The sequence below is a fragment of the Populus euphratica genome, unplaced genomic scaffold (assembly GCF_000495115.2).
Source record: "Populus euphratica unplaced genomic scaffold, PopEup_1.0 scaffold58.1, whole genome shotgun sequence".
Lineage (NCBI taxonomy): Eukaryota > Viridiplantae > Streptophyta > Magnoliopsida > Malpighiales > Salicaceae > Populus > Populus euphratica.
This window is the reverse complement of record NW_011499864.1, coordinates 2057160-2078532: the sequence shown is the minus strand read 5'-3', so window position 1 is coordinate 2078532 and position 21373 is coordinate 2057160. Positions and strand designations below refer to the sequence as shown.

Below are 21373 nucleotides of genomic sequence, written 5' to 3'. Positions count from 1 at the left end.
GGTATTAAAAAAAATATCAATATTAAAATTAAAAATTTTATAAAATTTTATTAATTATTTTTATAATAAAAAATGATATTATTTTGATTTATTAAAAAAACAAAGATCAATTTAAAATAATCTATTAATTCAAGTATCTGACCAAGTCAATTATTAAATCAAGTTTATAAATAACATGGAGATTAATCTAAAAAAAACTAAATAAGTAGTTACTGATTTAACAATTTTTTTAATTGATAGAGTAATATGTTATTCATTTTCATAACACATTGACTTAGTTTAATTTTATTGAGTTATTAGAAAATTATATAAACCAATTAATTTAGTTAAATTAATTTTTATAGGATTCAATTAAAAACCTAAATTAAACTGAGCTTCAAATGCTGAATTTTTTTAAAGCATCAAGTGAAATTTTTTTAATAAGAATGTTATCCATGAAAGTTATTAGATAAAATTATTTGTACATGTTTGAAATCAAATTATTATTAATCATCAATCATTCAAATAAAATAAAAGATTAAAGATTTATTTATTTATTTATTTGAAACACTTAAAGAATGTGTTGAGAATATGCTGGTGGGGGCCAAGCTACCTGCCATTCCCGTGATGATGATGTTGCGATTTGTTTTAGCTTTGAGATCGTAGGACCAGTGGGAGTGGTCACGCGTCTGCTGTGACAGACGGTCCAATTATAAACGGATATCTTTCAAATTCAAAGGGGCCCGCCAATCATGAATTATGTGGATGTTGGCCCTACCCAAACCTAGCTAACCAGTAGCACCGCTCATAGTTGTTAAAAAATTAGAATGGGTTAAAAAATATTTTTTTAAAATATATATTAAAATAACATTTTTTATTTTTAAAAAAAATTAATTTTAATTTAATAGCATAGCAAAACAAATCAAAAAAATAATTTAAATTTCAAAAAATTAAAAAAAATGAAAGTATAATTGAACCTCAATATTAAACATCATAAATAAAAATTATTATATAAAATCTTACTTGAATTGAATTGAATTTTAAATTGAATTGAATTTTAAATTGTATAAAAAAACATTGATCCAATAGAAAAATAATTAATCTGTGACCTGGTTGATTTTATAATAATTAATTTATACATGTATGGGTTAATTATAAATAATTTTTTTAAAATAAAATAATATTATTGATTTAGATTAACTTATAGATTAAGCTCTAGTGTGGGAGTGGAACTTAAACAGAAGTCGGACATAACCCAAGTTTTTTATTTAAAATTAAAATTTTATATTTTTGAATCATTTTAATATTTTAATATATTAATATAAAAAATAACTAATATTACAAACCAGACACCCCCTCAACTATCAGCCCAAACTCCTTTTTAAAAGCAGTTCAAGAGACCAAGTCTGAAAACTACGGGAGCTGTCTTTAGCTGTTAATCATTGTCTGCAATTAATGACGTAAGAGCAGCCACTTGTTGAGTTGCATTACAAACTCCAGTTAATTAATTAGTATTTTTGGACATGTAATTAGAGTTAACGATCTTGTAATGAAAATATAGGATTATATATATATATATATATATATATATATATATATATATGTTCATGCAAATTATAAATTGTGAAAAAACAAGCTAACCCAAATTGCTTAACTGAGCATAAAGTTATTAAATTCCATTTATCTGTTCAAGACTTGAATTTTAGGGTATGTAGATTAACTGCTATCAATAAAAATAATATTATTTTATTTAAAACAGAAAAAAAGTAATATTATTTAAAAATTAAAAAAATCAAACTGAGTTTTGATTGAATTACAGTTTAATCTATCAAATAAACTTTAAATTATTTTATTTTTTTATATTTAATTTGGTTTAAATATCAAATTAACCCATCAAATTTATTAACAAATTTATCAAATATTTGCTTCAAAACGAGCATATATGCTCCTTTTATTATTTATTTGAATTTTTTTTACTAAACTGTTTTGTTGTCTACATGCCTAACTTTTATAATTGAGGCTGGCGCATCAACTTTACTTTAAATTTTTATTCCACGATACGGTCTAATTTACTTTACATAGGAATTAATTGTGACCAAAGAATAAGTGAAATGTTTTATACTAGCAGTGATAGTTTTTAGATTCGGTTCGGTGACTAATCTGGTTCAAAACTTAAAATTTAAGTTTTGGTTAAGTTATAGGGATTAATTTTTAAAAAATAAAATTAAAATGATATTATTTTAGTAAAAAAATCAATAAATTATAATTAAATTTTTAACTTAATCTTATTAGATTAATCAAACTATACCAAGCTTTTTTCAATTCAATCTAGTTTTAATTTTGAATTGACCAGATTTCAAGTTAACCAGCCGGACTGGCTGTATTTTAAAACTATGATCTTAGTAGTTGTTTTCTTAAACTAAATCGCTAACTCGTTAACATAATTAAAGATTCTTAGCTGCCTCCAGCTTTAAGGCAATAACACAATCTCCCATTGGAGATGGCACATTCCCATGGAGCTTTAAGAACATTATCATGAATGTCAGATGATTAATTGTAAACAGTTCGAGTTGATTTGATGTATATATTCCTCCTTTAATTATTAAAGACTCAGATGTTGACACGTGTTTTATTTAATCTTGATAAACTCGCGTAAGGCTCCACTAAATTGATTTTCAGATGTTGACACGTGTTTTATTTAATCTAGATAAACTCGAGTAAGGCTCCACTAAATTGATTTTATATATATAAAAAAAAAAACCAAAACAATATTTTGAAAAATGTTTGGCTAGAAAGTTTTCTATATCGTGTTGACTAATTTTTATAATAATAAATAAATAAATAAATATTTTATACAAAATAAACAGGTTTTAGAATTTAATTTTAATTAAAAATTAAAATTTGATTTTAAAATCTTGTCGATATGCGACAAGCATTGAGTGGACGGAAAGCTTCTAAGAGGCATGTATGCCAAGATTTAGAGAAGATTTTGGGTGCTCAATTTCTCCATGTCGGACCATCTTCTTGGATAATATCTCCATCGTTAGAGTCCCTTTAGGCTAGGGTTTGTGACCTACCTTCACCTTTTCTATATAACGGTAAATTGAATTTGACATTGCAAGGTAAGGTCACGAGACTTATAGTAAGCTAGCTAGCTAGTGTTAATACAAGATATATAGGGTCATAATTAGTAGAAAATTCATGGGAAAAACTCATTTTGCACGCCAATATAAATAATATAGCCACTAGCCTTAGATGACAAGATTGTATTTGGAAATATGGTATAAATTGTGGCCTTAGATGACAAGATTGTATTTGGAAATGTGATATAAATTGTGTTATTTTAAATTTTAAATTTTAAATTTTAAAATAATTTTTTTATATTTTTAAATTATTTTGATATGTTAATGTTAAAATAATTTTAAAAAAATAAAAAAATTATTTGATATATTTCTAATTAAAAAAACACTTCAAACCATCACCACTACTATAATTTCAAAGAGACTTTAAATCCATAATATAAATAAAGAAAATAAAAAAACACACCTAAACATTTTCTTCTAAAAATATAGTTATAAAACTTGATTTTAAACATTTTTTATTTAATTATCATGTGAAATTTCTCAATCATTGTATTAAATTAAATTGATTAATTATTTTTAAAAAAACAAGAGTGATGCATTTTTATTTTTATTTTTTGATTTGGTTGAGTTTAATCAAGTCACTATTTTATCTAATTCAACTAAAAATTTAATCTTAATTAAAATTGTGATGAAAAATACCCGACCTTGTCGTGGAGGCATTGGAAAGAAGCGGCGATATTCACTTATGTATTCAAACGGTGCCGTTTTAGCAGTTCCATGAATCCAGCTTCGGAGCTGCTGTCATGGCCGGAGTGAAATAAATCAGAGGGTGGGTGGCTAAGATTTTACCAGGGGGTACATGGCAAGATCAGGACGGGCAAGCGCCGCACAAAACAAAGGTGGTCCCAGATGAGGACAACTGCTCTTTATTCTCCCATACCACACCTGGCTGGCATCCACCGCCAGTCTTTTCTAATCACAACCAAAGGGCCCTGCCCCTTGTTCCATGGAACCAAATCATTGAACATGTTTTCTTTTTCTTTTTTTCTTACTTAGTGAATAGTGAAAATAAATAATTCTTCATTTCACGGATCTTTAAATTAAAAAATAATTATAATTTAATAAATTCTGAATATCAGTTATTCTAATATTAGTAATTTATAAGATTGTGTAAATAGTAAGCTAAACTAATATTAATTTGGTAATGGGATAAAAATTTAAAAAGTTTATTTTGCTTAGAAATATGTTGAAAAAATATTTTTAATATTAATAAATTAAAATAATAAAATTCATAGATAAAAATTAATCTAAAATAAAAATAAAATGCAAAATTCTTTTAAAACGTTTTTTAAATACAAAAATAAACAAAGCGAAATTCGATGTACAGAGTTTCTATGCTAAAAGCCAGAAAAGTTGCCACAATGGTACACTATTGGCATGCTCAAAAACAAAAGCTTCCAGCTTGGGATTGTGTGCTAAGCTGGCACCAGCTTTGGGGCTGTAGCTCCCCCAGTAAGTGCTAACGCGTCCCCTCACCTCCCCGTCTCTTCTTCTCTCCCACAAGCTAAACTCCTCTCTCTGTCTCTCTCTCTCTATATATATAATATACTTGTAGCTCTCCACATAAACCCTATCACACACTTCTCTCCTCTCCCCTTTTGTCTCTCCCTCTCTCGAGTCTTGATATAACTAAGAAATGGGGTTGTTCTGCAATGGATTCTCTCTGTTTCTGATAGCTTGCTCCATGGTGGTGGTTGCTTCAGGTAGTTTCTATCAGGATTTTGACTTAACATGGGGCGACCACCGTGCAAAGATATTCAACGGAGGACAGCTCCTCTCCCTGTCTCTAGACAAGGTTTCTGGGTCTGGATTCCAGTCCAAGAAGGAATACTTGTTTGGGAGGATTGACATGCAGCTCAAACTTGTTGCCGGCAACTCTGCTGGCACTGTAACAGCCTACTACGTACAACTTTGCTGGCACTGTAACAGCCTACTACGTACGTATACGATTGCTTACAGGCAAAAGAAAAAAAAACAGCTTAATTAACCCTAATATTAATTTGGTAATGGGATAAAAATTATTTTTAAAAAATTTTATTTTGCTTAGAAATATGTTGAAATAATATTTTTATTTAAAACATATTTTTAATATTAATATATTAAAATGATAAAATTCATAGATAAAAATAATCTAAAACAAAAATAAAATTCAAAATTATTTTAAAATGTCTTTTAAATACAAAAATAAACAAAGCGAAAATCGATGTGTGCTAAGCTGGCACCAGCTTTGGGGCTGTAGCTCCCCCAGTAAGTGCTAACGCGTCCCCTCACCTCCCCGTCTCTTCTTCTCTCCACAAGCTAAACTCCTCTCTCTGTCTCTCTATATATATATATAGTATACTTGTAGCTCTCCACATAAACCCTATCGCACACTTCTCTCCTCTCCCCTTTTGTCTCTCCCTCTCTCGAGTCTTGATATAACTAAGAAATGGGGTTGTTCTGCAATGGATTCTCTCTGTTTCTGATAGCTTGCTCCATGGTGGTGGTTGCTTCAGGTAGTTTCTATCAGGATTTTGACTTAACATGGGGCGACCACCGTGCAAAGATATTCAACGGAGGACAGCTCCTCTCCCTGTCTCTAGACAAGGTTTCTGGGTCTGGATTCCAGTCCAAGAAGGAATACTTGTTTGGGAGGATTGACATGCAGCTCAAACTTGTTGCCGGCAACTCTGCTGGCACTGTAACAGCCTACTACGTACCTCCTGCCCCTTAAACAGCCTACTACGTACGTATACGATCGCTTGCAGGCAAAAGAAAAAAAACAGCTTAATTAACCCTTAATACTTCTTTATATATATAAGTAAACTATACCATATATAGTCACTTCCAAACTAGAATGAATTTGAAAGCAACTTGCTACGAAGTAGTGTTCATTGCCCTTGGCTAACACACAGCATAGGTCACGAGAATGATACTTCTCTGCCTTACTTGTGTAATAAGTTTATTTTTGTCTTTTGAATTTGAAAGCAACTTGCTACGAAGTAGCGTTCATTGCCCTTGGCTAACACACAGCAAAGGTCACGAGAATGATACTTCTCTGTTTTACTTGTGTAATAAGGTTAATTTTTGTCTTCTAAAAATGTTTTTGTGAAAAAAAGTTTTTTTATTTTAAATTAATATTATTTTTGGTTTTTTTAGATTTTTTAATGTATTAATATTAAAAATATTTTTTTAAAAAATATTATTTTAATATATTAAAAAAAAACACTTTAAAAACAACTTTTTTTTCGAGAAAAAAATGCCTTCAATAAAGAGGGGGGACACCAAAGGCATTAACTTTACGTCAACCACTTGTATAAATAACCACTTCATTTTACATATGCAGTTCACTATAGAGGGGAAAGAAAAGGTCATTAGGGCATAGTTTTTAAAACTAATCCGAAAATTTTATTATCCAAAACTTGATATTGATTGGGTTTTAAGTAAAATAAGAAAATGTGTTGATTCGATGAAATATGATTAATAAACTAGATTTTCAGTGTATTGGTTCATCTGGCCAAGTCGGATTAATAAACTAGAGTTTCAGTGAATTGGTTCATCTGGCCAAGTCGGAGCAGGCTAATATCAGAAGAAAATGGTTTCTTAGATTGTCTGGATGTGATAAAAATGATTGATTTGGTTTTTACGAGCAAAAGGGATAAATTGAATAGATTGTTATTCATGATTCATGATTTTAATTTATATTAAACGTCAAATTAATTTTATTTGTGTTTTTTTTCATGCAGTTGTCTTCTCAAGGACCAACACATGACGAGATCGACTTCGAGTTCTTGGGGAATCTCAGCGGCGACCCTTACATTTTGCACACCAATGTGTTCACTCAGGGGAAGGGAAACAGAGAGCAGCAATTCTATCTCTGGTTTGACCCCACAAGAAACTTCCACACTTACTCCATCATCTGGAGCCACCAACACATCATGTAAGTAATATTCAATCGCCTCTTCGATCGGGCTGTGTCTACTGTTCTCGAGTTCTTGATCTGATGTCATCGTCTCTTTTCAGTTTCTTGGTGGATAATTTTCCCATAAGGGTGTTCAAGAATGCCGAATCAATTGGAGTTCCTTTCCCCAAGAGCCAGCCCATGAGGATTTACTCCAGCCTCTGGAACGCCGATGACTGGGCTACAAGAGGCGGGGTGGTGAAGACGGACTGGACGAAGGCACCCTTCACAGCTTACTACAGAAACTTCAAAGCTGATGCCTGTACTTGGTCCTATGGCAAGTCTTCCTGTGGTTCCAGGTCTTCCAGTTCTTTCTCTGATCGTGCATGGCAAACCAACGCGCTGGATGCTCCAAGCAGAAGAAGACTGAGATGGGTCCAGAAATACTTCATGATTTACAACTACTGCGCTGACCTAAAACGCTTCCCTCAAGGACTCCCTCCCGAGTGCAGACGCTCAAGATTCTGAGAGGTTCATGGATCATGAAACCTTTCTTGAAATTTATGATATCCGAGCCCATGGTTGAAGATACATTGCATATACCCTGCACTCCACGCTACACTTAGCCTGATTCAAGGCCAAAATAAAATCCAATTCTTTTGTTTTTTGCTTTTGTTTTTGTTTTATCACCTACCTTTCCATGTTGTTGATCGCTGTAAATTCTACCCCAGATAATAAAGCTTCTTGTTTGAGTTTAGTTTTCTAAATATCAGCTGTTGTGTTATTTTCTTTCCAAAAAAAAAAAATAGTTCACTTGAACGTTGAAGGAATTAAATGTCTCCTCACGAAAATACGGCTAAACAAACATACACTCAGAAAAAAAATAAAAAACAGTAACTTTGAGATATAATGGAGTCATGAAAACGAACTCACTTGTTAAAAGCCAGCTAAAATTTGAATCAAATCCAATTATCATCGGAATAGAAGTTTCATTAACATGCTATTTTAATTCATCATAACAATTTTTTTTTTGAAATTTGACTGTCAGATTGGTGCGTGAACGTAACCACTGTATCCATTGCAGAACAGGAGGGTGACAGGTTGCTCTGAACAAGAAGAGAACGGCAGTTACAGAAAAAAAAGAATAAAGAAATTCGTTCTGAAACATGTCTGTCCAACATTTTCTTGTTTCGTTGATAATAGCATCTCTAACATAATTCAGTGCACCGGTCACTCGCCTGTATCTCTGTTGAGCAGCCTTTCTGTTGACAGGAATGGCCAAACTGACGTTCACATCCGATTAATTTAATTATAAAGGTGGGGGTGAGTCGAATTTATACATACATATAAATAATTCATGATATTCTTAACTCTTAATATATTATGATTATCATCGGAATAGAAGTTTCATTAACAAGCTATTTTAACTCATCATAACAATTTTTTTTTGAAATTTGGACTGTCAGATTGGTGCATGAACGTAACCACTGTATGTTACATGTCCATTGCAGAACAGGACGGTGGCAGGTTGCTCTGAACAAGAAGAGAACGGCAGAAGAAAGTTATTTCCTGTTACAGAAAAAAAAAAAAAAATCGTTCTGAAACATGTCTGTCCAACATTTTCTTGTTTCGTTGATAATAGCATCTCTAACATAATTCAGTGCACCGGTCACTCGCCTGTATCTCTGCTAAGCAGCCTTTCTGTTGACACTTGACAGGAATGGCCAAACTGACGTTCACATCCGATTAAAGGTGGGGGTGAGTCGAATTTATTCATATAATTAAATAATTCATGATATTTTTAACTCTTAATATATTATTATCTTTCAATAGATGTCCGCCTTGAATTTATATAGAAGTTCGGAGGTTTCCATGAAAGGGAGGATGGATCTTTCAAAGGTGTTTGGAATTATAATGGAGATTATTTTTAAAAAATATATACATTAAAATAATTTTTTTATTTAATAAACTCATAAATATTATTTTAAACAAAATTTAAATAAAAATAACAGTATCATTTTAAATAAAAAATTAAAAAAAAATCGGTGGAACCTGACAAAATCAACTTCCAGACCTGAACCAGGCTCTAGGTTAACAGCTATGCATAAATCGAAGGCCACCTCATTTCTGTTCCACGAAAATTCCCGTGCTTTATCCGGAAAGAAACAAACGCCAAGGGGAACTTCACATTGACTGAAGCTGGAAAATCACAATCTACTACTTACACAACAAAAGAATAGAAATCCCTTTAACAAATTATATTTTCTTATTTTTCATCATCTTGGGATCAAACTTGAAAAACTGAAGCTGCTGTGTAGAGCTCACCGAGTAACATCTTTAAGCAACTGTTAAACGCATCTCTGCAAAAAATTTGTAGCAAACAACAAATTTGATCCGTCTGTGATGTACTCAGGAGGCAGGCATAAGGGCAAAAATACACCAAACGAAACAATCATCATCATACAAAGTGCATCATTTGTCTTGATTAGGCTTTGCTTCAAACGTCTGCATGTGGAATGACTCTTTCTTCCACTCCATTTGCGAAACTAACCCGTGGTCGCTCTCCACACTGCGTGGAAATAACAAGAATCACAGTTATTATACAGTAATATTTTCCTAGGAAGAGCATCAGTGAAGAACAGGTTTAAATGCTTGTAATGCTATCCAGTACTTACTGTGATTCTGCAGTGGATGCTGAGATCATAATTCATTCCTTTAAGCCGTGTTTTTGCTAGTTCTTCTGCTTCAGATGCTTTCCTGCAGGCTTCTTTCACCTGAATCAAGAAATGATAAAATTTAGAATACATGTTCCATGTATTCGAGTGAAATGCAATGAAAGGAAAAATATCAGGGAAATTCAACATCAGAACTTCTGTATTCTTAACTGTAAGCAACATATAGGAAGTGGCAACACGATCTAAACCAAAGGTGAACACCCTTGTAAAACATGCAGCCTCGTAAGTGATGCTGCTGCAAATACCTCAGCTTATTAAGATAAAGTAGTCAAGAGGAAACTAGATTACAGCACAAGTAACGACTGGATTGCAGCTCAGGTAGTGAAGAGTAAAGCAAGTCCAATGATGCTTGATCGGCCATAAAACAACTTTTAATAATTTTAGCACTTCATAACTTTTTTCCCAGTTTCTTTTTTTCCAGCATGTTCAGTAGCTCGACAGATACTGACTCTACTGATGCTGCACCGGTGGCTACCAATTTTAAAACCAGGAGGCATGTAGCAGTATTGGAGCGCCCACTAGCATCACTTAAATAAAGAACAAACCACTCGTGGAATAAATATCGTTACTATGGGGACAGGGTAGCTAGGACCATCCCCAGTGCTAAAGAAAGTTGAGATTTTTCCTCAAGGATTAAGAAACTATAATGAGAAGAAAGTGACTGTCCACAGCATTGTTCTGAATGTAAAAGGGCAAACCAGCTGATCTATTCGCTTAAATATAATCACAAGTGGACCAATCAAGTAGGCCTACTGGTTTTTCATCCCTTTGATGAGTTCACCTTACCAGTATAATCTTAACCCATAGAGTTTCTATTTTGAACAATTAACTTGTAGAAGCTCAATCATCCTTCTATCGCTGTATTGCTTAATTCCATAAACAAAAGCAAGAAAGCCACTTAATTAGGAAGACGCTCAATATATCATCCTAGTTACATGGACAGAATATTAAGAAAAAACTTCAAATTCGACAGACTTGAAACAAATGCGGCTCAGCAAGTGACTACCATGTATTAAATCATAGATCCTTCACGTTTACTGTGAAGCGGGCCTCTTGTAAAATACATGTGCACCACTGCCATTTATAAATGATATTGTTCTAGGACATTATAATTAGATATGAGTGCAACAAGTCTCAGAACTCCTGAGAAGAACACTTCTAGCCATCGAGTAAGGTTTCTGCCCTTTTTCTTTCTTTCTTTCTTTAGAAAAAAGCAACACGGTGAGGTCACAGGCAAAGTTAAAGTGGAAAACCCTGTAATTCTCAATGACATAGATTTCCATTCGAGATGATTTCTCAATTTTGTTGTAAGTTGATGTGGTCTGGTAAAGATTGAAATATGTTTATAGTTTGAGCATAACAAAGTGATATCACAGGATCTAGCAAACGCCTAAATGTACTCATCACAAGGTTTAGGAGATAGACTCTGTTAAAGCATTTAGAATAAAGAGATCAAAATATTTTACAGTATATTGCTTGCTATTGTAGATAGAAAGAGTGGGAAGAATGACTCATAGCATATTGAGCTCATTCAGTATTTACCTGATCAGTACGGACAGCAAGGTGATCATCGGAACCAGATGTTGATTTCTCCAGTAAAGTCCTCAGGTGAGAGAGTTCATTGATCAAATCATAGGCCACTTCTTCAGCGTCTTGCATCTGATTTTTTGAGAACTCAAATGCCCTTTCTGCATGGAGGCGAAAGGAAGCACAGTTTAAGCATTCGCAACTTCCTCTGCATCCTCTTGGATTTCTCTTAAGAATACTCCTCTTGGGTTCAAGAGGAGGAATTCCCGAGGGATCGGAGACTTCAAGTTGGGATGAGTCTGCTTCCTCTGGCTTTGCACAATTAGTTAGTTTCAATACTGATGCCATACAGCCCCTTTCATTAACGACAGGTAATTCAGGTGCCCCTGAGTTCAGGCTACATTCAGAGACCAAACATAATGACATAGGTGGTGAGCAGCTTCCATGAACTGAAGGCACAATATCAAGGACAGCCTCTAACTGCTTATCTCTATCTGATATAACATCTGCTGTAATCTCCTTTTCTGGTGAACCAAGTGATACTGGAGTTTTGGAGTTGTGTTCAGCAGATGTTGAATCTGGTTGAGCATCATTATATGCATCATTGGTAGCTGTCACAGCGATTTGCCCAGTACGTGAAGGGCCAGAATCACACTTCACAAGATAACATTCTCCATCAGACTTCTCAATGGGATTCTCATTACGGTAAGAAGTTGATAGTTGTGAGAGTAGAGAGACTGGATATTCTTCTGAGCGCTTCTCAAGTTTTGGATAATGAACATTTCCCAAAGCACCTGAGCAAATTTTTTTCAAGAATGATTAGCTTAGTGATATTTAAGCTGTAAATGAACTCCCGCGATCTTCTGATGCAATTAAACCATATAACCGTTGGCATAAAGGAGAGAGATTACCAGAACTGTCTTTGGTGATATCCATCAGATATGGAAGCAATCTTCTATAGCTGAATGAGCTTGGAGTCTTAAATAGCTTCAGCTGTGAGCATGGATTTAAACCCTATTCCAATGTGAAATGCAGCTTACATTAGTGAAGAAAAAAAGAGGAATGAGAAAATTTGCGACTATGACACAGCATCATTAGTCCACTTGTATAATTAGAGAATTTATGACAGTCTCGTACAATCAAATATCAAACAACATATACACTTATTATGCCTGCAAATAAGCTATCCTAAAGGGCTCCTCATGATAAATTACCAATTTTCTTTTAGAAATCTTGGAGTCCATTATGTTATCACCAGCAAATCTATTGCTTCTGGGGGTTGTTCCATCCAATGGCCTCCCAATAACTCGATCAACTCTCTTTGAGATACATTTGACTCTGCTATCCACATTGGTGTAGGCCTCTGGTTTATCAAAGATATCACCATCCCGTGGAGTGACTGGGGTCAGCTGGATGGACTCTTCATTTGAGTCATCACTTTTTTCCAAAACACCACCTTTATGATCAACTTCCTTCTTCGTGTGACAAGTCCTGCTGATTCTTTCAGTATCGAACAAATCAGGGCCTATATGATTTAGACCAACAGCTTCAGAAGTATGCATCGTGACAATTTCTTCTACACCTGCAGTGTCATATGCTGTAGTATGATCAAAATGTCGACCATCTTCATCACTTTCATTTAATTGGTGCTTCTCCTTGATCAACGAGAAGCTCTGCCTTGCATCCATAACATCTTGATCATCACTAGAAATCCCAACATCAGTTCTTTCCATCTCTTCGCTATTAACAGGCTTTGTATCAGTAGAATAACCATCAAAACAAGAAGCGTGCGCAGTTAAAGAAGCCCCTGTCTCAATTTTTCCGTTCTCTTCATCCACAGGAGGCTTTGAACAACAATCATCGTTCACTGAGTTGTGGCTATTAAAACTCACGCAATAATCCCTCTCTGAACTAAGTTGTTCAAGAGATGTTACATTTAAGTCACTGGCACCAGATGAGCCATTGACAAGAAATTGTACACAATGTGGCTGAGTGTCAGAATCACCAGCATTAATCTCCAAGGAACTGTCTCTCTGGGAGTGATGCATCGATATTCCTGGACCACCCTCTATGTTTGGGGAGTTAGTTTTCTTCGGAGCACCTATGGAAACCAATCATAATGAAATTTAACTTTATAGTTTGGTTAACAATATACTTATCTCCAATGATTCTACAAACAGGTGGAAAATAGAGGAGTAGAGAAGTTACAAGAGTCATTTCTGACCATATCCATCAGATATGGAAGCAATCTTCTATAGCTTATTGAACCTGGGGTCTTGAATACCTTAAGCCGAGACCATGGCCTATGGACCTATTCCAGAAATCCAACACTAGCTTAAATTAACAAGACATCATGATAGACTAATCACCACAAAATCATAGGAAATAAGAAAAAACAAAATCATGTTCAAGTAAATGAAGATTTCAAAGGCTCGCTTACTAATTTGGTTGCAGAATTATTGTCAATGTCCTTCTTCTCAGACCCCCTTTTCAGCACGCTTCCGATAGAAAGCTCCTGAGAAGCTTGCCCCGTTTCCTTCGAAATCCTGCCTCCATTTTCAGAGAATCCATAACTCAACACCTCTGCATCAGGAGGTGTTCCTTTCATACATTCTTCACTCAAAATCTCACCATTGGAGATATTGATGTCATCCTTCATGATCTGTTCTTTGCAGGAATAGCCCACGTCTTCTTTCACAGCCAAAGCATCAACAAGTTTTGTACTTGGGAAATTCTGGGAATCACAAAGAATCCCATGATTTTTCTCCTTATCAGATCCCTTTATGCCTTGTTTGTCAGCAGCGCTTGGGACTGGAGAGAAAACCCTTCTGGTGCGAAGATCTCTGATTAAAATGGAAGACCAGTTATCTGTATTGGCAGAATCACCATTTATGGTCCTTCGGGACCTCTTGTTAAGCGATTGCGACAAGACCCCATGGTGTTTACTGTCAGTGCAGATCCCTATCCCCATGTAGGGAGGGGATGGTTCACTTCGTTTGTTGGGGATAAGCTTTGGAGTTTCTTCTTCTGTCATGGCTGAAGGATTCAGGGATAGGGTAGGAGAGGAAGCTATGGAGAGATTCTGTAGAGAGCGGGAGATGGAATTGGGCGGGATTAGATGGCTTATATATATTGTCGGCGGGAAAGTAACGAGTTGTGGCGGGAAATGAGATCGGGTCGGATCTTTGTTGAGAACATACTGTAGAGTCTTCTGGGCCGGTGGGCTGTCCTAGACATATGAGATCTACATTCGGGTAGGGGTTTTAATTAAATATAATGAATGTATTTTTAGTGATTTAGTTGATTTAATTGATTAATACTAAAAAAAGTAAACTTAATAAAATAAAAATATTTAATTTTTATTTGTTTAGTTTTAAATTTTTTATGATTATAAAATTTATTTTGTGATTTTTTTATGGTTATCATTCTATAGAGTAATCCTGGTTATTACCCTGACAAGCCTTTCTTGTTTTTTTTTTAAATTTTATCATTTGATTTTTGGTTATTGGGCATTAAACTTTGTTATTTGTTTCACTTTTTTTTATAGATTATTTTGATTTTATATCCTACATATTAAGGTGGTTAGGTTAACTCAAATTCAATCGTATTTTTTTCTTGACGTTTCTATTTTATGAAATTGATTTTTTTTTTAATTTTATCATTAGAAATTAAATCATTGGTCCTTGATCTTTTGTTATTTTAGTGCTCCCCTTTCTATGAGGTTATTCCAAGTATAGCTTAGTAAAGTTAATCTGAGTCAACTCAATTTTTTTTTTAGTGGTTTTATATATAACTTTGGTTTTTTTTTTGTGTTTTTTTTCAAGTTCTAATTTATTTTTTATCTATACCTTGCATCGCAAGTAATGAGTTAGTTGAGTTAACCTAATTTTGACTCAACTTTTTTTCTTTTACATTTCTTTTCTATAAATTTTTTTTTTTAATTTTATCATTTAACATTATATAATTGAAAATTGAACTTTATATTTTTATTTTATTTTTTTTATGTTGGGTTAACCCAAATTCATATGTCAAATTATTTATTAGTTAAGTTAACTTTGATTTGTTTAAATTATTATTATCATTGTCTAAATATTTTTTTTATGTTAGAAAAAAATAACTTAACCCGCAGCAAATCATGAGCTCTCATTCAAGTAGTTGTTAAACATGGTAAAGCATGATGGAGCTATCTTAAAAAATTAAGATTCAGAACCTAAATAAAGTGGTGGTTTTGGTTGTATAAAACCAAACGTTAACTTGATAAAACAAGGATAATCTATCCAATTTTTAATAACCTATTTAATCAGATTAAACTTGATCAAGTCAACATTAGTATTTAAAAAACTAAATTATTATCTTTTTAATAAGAATAATTCATTTGAGTTAATTCATAAACTTTTAAGTTGATGGTAATCCAAATTGTTTCCAAGCAAGTAATTTAACAATTATACTTGAGTCAAGATGCTAGGCAAATTTTTTACAGTTTCACTCCATTGATGACCATTGGCCTTTATTATTACATTCATCATTTTAGTTTTTGAATTAAAATGAATTTTTATTTTATTTTATGCAATATGATATGTATTAATTCCCTAGCATAATACTAGTTCATTGCACACACTTTCATTATGGATTGGACAAAAACTAATATTTAGATCATAAGAATTTTTTTAGCATTATTATTGAATTTAGTACAATGGTTCCAATGTAACCAATGACCTAACTATTTGCTAAGCTTATATTTTAAATTAAATCTTGTAATAGTTGTCATAATATGACCTTTTATTAGCTGGGAAAATCCAAATGAAAAATATCAAAGGAAAGAAGAGAAACGAGTTAGGTTAATCCTAATTAACCCATCAAACCTGCAACTTGGATTACAATTTTTATTGGGTTGAGTTATTATTATTATTTATTATACTATAAAAGTACAAAAATTAATTTACCATCAATCAAATACTTAAGAATAAGATTGAATAAAAATTATATATTAAATAATAAAATTAAGAAAGGGAACAAAAAAACCAAGAAAAAAATCCCACATTAAAGGATTTAAGCTGGGAAAAATCCCAATTTTTTTTAAAAAAAGAGAGGGTTAAAAAAACCCAAATCACCAAATTTTTTTTAAAAAAAAAAGCCTGATGGCTTAACATAACAAAATCAAGTCTCGAGTCTAAAAGAAACCCACAAGTTCGGGATACTTTAACAAATATAAAAGAAATAAATAACAAGTTAACTATTCTTTTTTTTAAAAAAAAAACAATATGACTTTTGAAAAATAAACATTGTGACCAGCTACAAACTTGCGACCTCACCTTCACTTAGCCAATATCAACTAACTAAATGAGTGTTTGAAAACACGGCTGTACTTGTGTTTTTTTTAAAAAAATTAAACTAACTAAATGAGTGTTTGAAAACACGGTTGTACTTGTGTTTTTAAAAAAAAAAAATTAAAACTTTTTTTAAAAATTAATTTTTTTTTATATTTTGAATCGTTTTGATGTACTAATTTTTAAAATAATTTTTAAAAAATAAAAAATATCATTTTGATATATTACAATACGAAAAATACTTTAAAAAACAATTAGAATTATATTCCCAAACAGGCACTATAACACAATTTGTTATAAACTGACTAAATATCATATTAGGTTAATTATTCATAATATGTACACAATTAATTGAACCCATGTATTTTTAGTTGTATTGATAATGCAAATGCGAAAATAATTGTAGGATAATAGTTTTAAATTCATGAATTTCATTTCTCATTCTTATTATTATTAATGATTTTGCATACACCCATGAATTTGTTTTTTTTATATATCCTCAAATTCAAATACAATAAGTTTTCTTTTTAGAATGATTTTTTAAAGGTGTCTTAGTAAATTTTCTTAAATATTGATTTTAAAATTTAAACTTAAAAAATCAAACTTTTACACTAAATTATTGACTTGTGCTGTCTTACGAGTCAAGTCAATTTTTTTCTAAACATAAGAATAATATTCAAATGTTGCTATTTTTTTTCTATTTAAAAAAATTTAATTATAAGAGGGTTAACTAGATATAAACAGTTGATTTTACGGGTCCAAAAGTAACCCGGACAACCTATAAAAAAATTGTTTGACTATAAAAAATTCAAGATGATATCTTTTTTAAATATTAAGACAACAACATACTAGATTAACTTGGATTAACATGTCAAATCCACGACTTTGGTTACGAGACTATAATAACTCAATAGAAAACAAATCAAAACAAATTATAAAGTTTATTTCTTGATCAACTAAATGTAAATTGATAAAATTAAAAAAAAATAACCCAAAAGGTGACTCAAGTTAACTCATCAAACATTTGACCTGAGTCATAAAATTGAGATAACCTTACAAAAAGTAAATCAAAACCAATTAGAAAGTTCAATTCACAATTAGCCTAGTATTGAGAAATAATATTTTAAAAAATCAAATAATAAAAGAGTATAAAAACCAACATGAGTCAATCCACCAAACTCATGACTCAAGTTACGAGACCAAGATAATCTCGTGTAAAGAAAATAAAACAACTTGATTTAACCATGGTTAACTTGTTGAATCTATGAGTTTAGTCATGAAACTGAAACAACCCTATAAAAAACAAATCAAACACAAATTATAAAACTTAATTGATCATGTCAAACTTAATGTTGAACGATGAAATTTATATAAAAAATTAATTAAAAAAGACAAATAAAACATGTCGGGTCAATATGGGTTAACCCATTAAGCAAGTCTAATTCTCAATCAAACACAATATTAAATGATAAAATAGAGATGTAATTTTTTTAAAAAAAACTGTGTCTATTGGGTTAACTTATCAAACTTATATCTTGGATCATGGGAATAAATAAAAAGCAAATCCAATATCGAAGGATCTATAGTTTGAGTTATGAGATTGAAATAAAATTTTAGAAAGAAAATTAAAAAAATAATTTGATTTAACCAAGGTTAAAATGTCAAAACCTGCGACCATAGTCGCGAGACTAATATATTTTTATAGAAAGTAAATTAAAATAAATTACGAAACTCAATTATCGATAAATTCAATGTTGAATGATAAAATTAAAAAAAAAAATTGAAAAGGAGACACAAAAAATAACTCAAGTCGACTTAGGTTAACCCGTTAAGTATTATTCTCGAATCATGAGACTAGAATAACCTAATAAAAAATAAATAAATAATTGATAAAATTCAATTATTAAGTAACCCAATATTAAATAATAAGATAGTGAAAAAAAGTTAATTAAAAAAACTCAAGTCAGCTAGATTAACCTCTTAAATCCCCTTAAATCCATGATTCATATCATGAAAATATAATAACTAAATAAAATATAAATTTAATATTAAATAATATAATTAACCATATAAACATTGATTAAAAAAATCAAAGAAACAAACAAGCATGGCAATAACTAATTCATGATTCACTATATCCATCTTTTAATTTTTTATAATGTTAACATTAATATCCGTGCGTGTTGGATGTGCGCTGGTTATTTGGTTTCTACTTCAATACAAGCCATAAAGTACACGTCAACAAGTCTATTATTAATTTATTATAACAATTAACAAATCTAAATTGTGCTCGCAACCACTTCACATCGACGAGCTTCTTATCATAACCATTATTCAAAAGTGTTAATAATAAAAATACAAAATAATAACAATAATAAATAAATAATTATCAATTGAGACCGACCACATCCGAGCTTTGCCGTATCATCCTTTTAAAATTTAGCTCCACGTAGATAGCGACATAAACATGTTAACATCAGCATTAAAGCAGGTTTGTTTTTTATATTTTTTAAAGTATTTTTTATTTTAAAATATATTGAAATAATATTTTTTATTAAATTTTTAAATTTATTTTTAATATTGGTATATCAAAACAATTTAAAAATATTAAAAAATAATTTAAAATTAAAAAAATCAAAATTATTTAAAAAAATATTAAAACACGAAAATAAAGAATTTCTAACAAATACAATTCGCAGCTACTGCTCCTAATCGTCACCACAAACGTCACCTTTCACTTCTACTTACAATATTTAAGCCTTAAGGAAGCCTTCCCATGTACGCAAGTGCTTGTAGTTTCTGGATAGAGCAAACAAAACTATTTGCTGATCACTCCATCTAGTCAAACTCACCAGTCCAGTCCTCCGCCGCCACAGAAGCAATCACCATGGCGGTGCAACCTCACTTCCTTCTGTTAACCTACCCCGCACAAGGCCACATAAATCCTGCCCTCCAATTCGCCAAGGGTCTAACACGTATTGGTGTTCTCGTCACCCTTGTTACATCTCTCTCTGCAGGCCGCCGCATGTCCAAAACTTTGTTTCCTGACGGTGTGTCATTCGTTACCTTTTCAGATGGATATGACGACGGGTTTAAACCTGAAGATGACAGAGATCATTTCACGTCTGAGCTCAAACGTCGAGGCTCACAGACTCTCAATGAGCTTATCGTAGATAGTGCAAAAGAAGGAAAGCCCGTCACTTGTTTGGTTTACACGATGCTTCTACAATGGGCAGCTGAGGTGGCACGCGCACAGCATCTCCCAGCAGCACTTCTTTGGATCCAGCCTGCTACTGTCTTTGACATCTATTACTATTACTTCAATGGTTATGGTGATATCTTCAATAATTGCAAGGACACGTCGTATGCTATTGAATTACCGGGGCTCCCACCATTTGCTAGCCGTGACCTTCCCTCGTTTGTACTTCCTTCAAATACTTATACTTTTGCAATCCAGATGTTTCAAGAGCAGCTGGAGCAGCTCAGCCAAGAAACCAACCCAAAAGTGCTTGTCAACTCTTTCGATGCATTGGAGTTGGGGGCTATGAGTGCCACTGAAAAGTTCAACTTGATTGGAATCGGGCCATTGATTCCATCTGCTTTCTTGGACGGAAAAGATCCATTGGATAAATCCTTTGGAGGGGATATTTTCCAAGGCTCCGAGGATTACACTGAATGGTTGGACTCAAAGACTAAATCATCAGTGGTTTATGTATCTTTTGGGAGCTTTTTGGTGTTATCCAAGCAACAAATTGAGGAGATTGCTCGTGGACTGGTAGATAGTGGTCTTCCATTCCTGTGGGTCATAAGGGATGAACAGAAGAAGAACGAAGAGAAAGAAGAAGAAGAGGATCATCCGAGCGCCTGCAGAGAGGCGATATTGGAAAGGCAAGGGATGATAGTGCCATGGTGTTGTCAAGTGGAGGTTTTGTCCCATCCTTCGATAGGATGTTTTGTGACACACTGTGGGTGGAACTCAACTCTGGAGAGCTTGGTTTCTGAGGTTCCAGTTGTGGCATTTCCTCACTGGACAGATCAGGGAACAAATGCCAAGTTGATTGCAGACGTGTGGAAGACAGGAGTGAGGGTGGCGGCTAATGAAGAAGGAATAGTCAAAGGCGACGAGATTAAGAGGTGCTTGGATCTGGTTATGGCACATGGAAAGATGGGAGAAGACATCAGAAAGAACGCCAAGAAATGGAAAGATTTAGCAAGAGATGCTGTCAAGGAAGGAGGTTCCTCGGATAAGAATCTAAAGGCTTTTGTGCAGGAGGTTGGCCAGGGCTGTTTCTAGCTTGCCAGTGCCCTACAGGCCATCAAAAGCACCATCTTGGATGGGTCCTTTCTAGTTCTGCTGCAATCAATTCGATGCCTACGTGACTTTCAGTTGATGTGATTGTTTTAAGACAGACAAAAAACATTTGTAAGAAGGAGATACACGTCTCTTATGTCCTAAACAATAAAAATTCACTTGTTTTAATATTTTTTTTATTCTTCAACTGATATTTATTTTTATTATTCTGTATTTATCCATTCTATTTTAAAATATTAATCAAACACAACCCGTTAATTAAAGAACAAAGTATGAGGCATATAGTAAACGAAGTCTCTCTTTTTAATTAAACAATTAGAGGTGTTGAAAACAATCATCTATCTATGATATTTGTATTACATAATATATTTATATTATCTAACATAACTTAGAATAATTAAGAAAAAACTAAAATTGCTCAGTGTTTTACTGTTTTACTGTTTTACTGTGTAAGTCCACAGTAAAATCTG

At 32.6% G+C, this 21373-nt stretch overlaps 3 protein-coding genes across 4 annotated transcripts; 2 read left to right on the top strand and 1 right to left on the bottom strand.

The window, feature by feature from the left end:
- The first annotated feature begins 4625 nt into the window (after nt 1-4625).
- On the top strand, nt 4626-7759 carry LOC105125840 (brassinosteroid-regulated protein BRU1-like). 2 transcript variants are annotated; one of them, XM_011026483.1, is made up of 3 exons: nt 4626-5025; nt 6848-7041; nt 7125-7759. In XM_011026483.1, exons 1-3 carry the CDS (start codon nt 4759-4761, stop codon nt 7528-7530), a joined length of 867 nt encoding a protein of 288 aa, XP_011024785.1. In that variant the 5' UTR covers nt 4626-4758; the 3' UTR covers nt 7531-7759. The 2 variants fall into 2 exon arrangements, with proteins under 2 accessions (XP_011024785.1, XP_011024784.1); XM_011026482.1 differs by lacking the exon at nt 4626-5025 and adding an exon at nt 5477-5817.
- Nucleotides 7760-9237: 1478 nt separating this feature from the next.
- LOC105125838 (uncharacterized) lies at nt 9238-14495 on the bottom strand. The gene is made up of 7 exons (XM_011026481.1): nt 13705-14495; nt 13473-13575; nt 12479-13365; nt 12176-12278; nt 11280-12058; nt 9678-9776; nt 9238-9571 (listed from the first exon to the last, which is right to left on the bottom strand). Exons 1-7 carry the CDS (start codon nt 14296-14298, stop codon nt 9500-9502), a joined length of 2637 nt encoding a protein of 878 aa, XP_011024783.1. The 5' UTR covers nt 14299-14495; the 3' UTR covers nt 9238-9499.
- A 4814-nt stretch (nt 14496-19309) lies between these two features.
- On the top strand, nt 19310-21073 carry LOC105125837 (crocetin glucosyltransferase, chloroplastic-like). The gene has a single exon (XM_011026480.1). The coding sequence runs from the start codon at nt 19479-19481 to the stop codon at nt 20883-20885; it is 1407 nt and encodes a 468-aa protein (XP_011024782.1). The 5' UTR covers nt 19310-19478; the 3' UTR covers nt 20886-21073.
- Nucleotides 21074-21373: the final 300 nt, after the last annotated feature.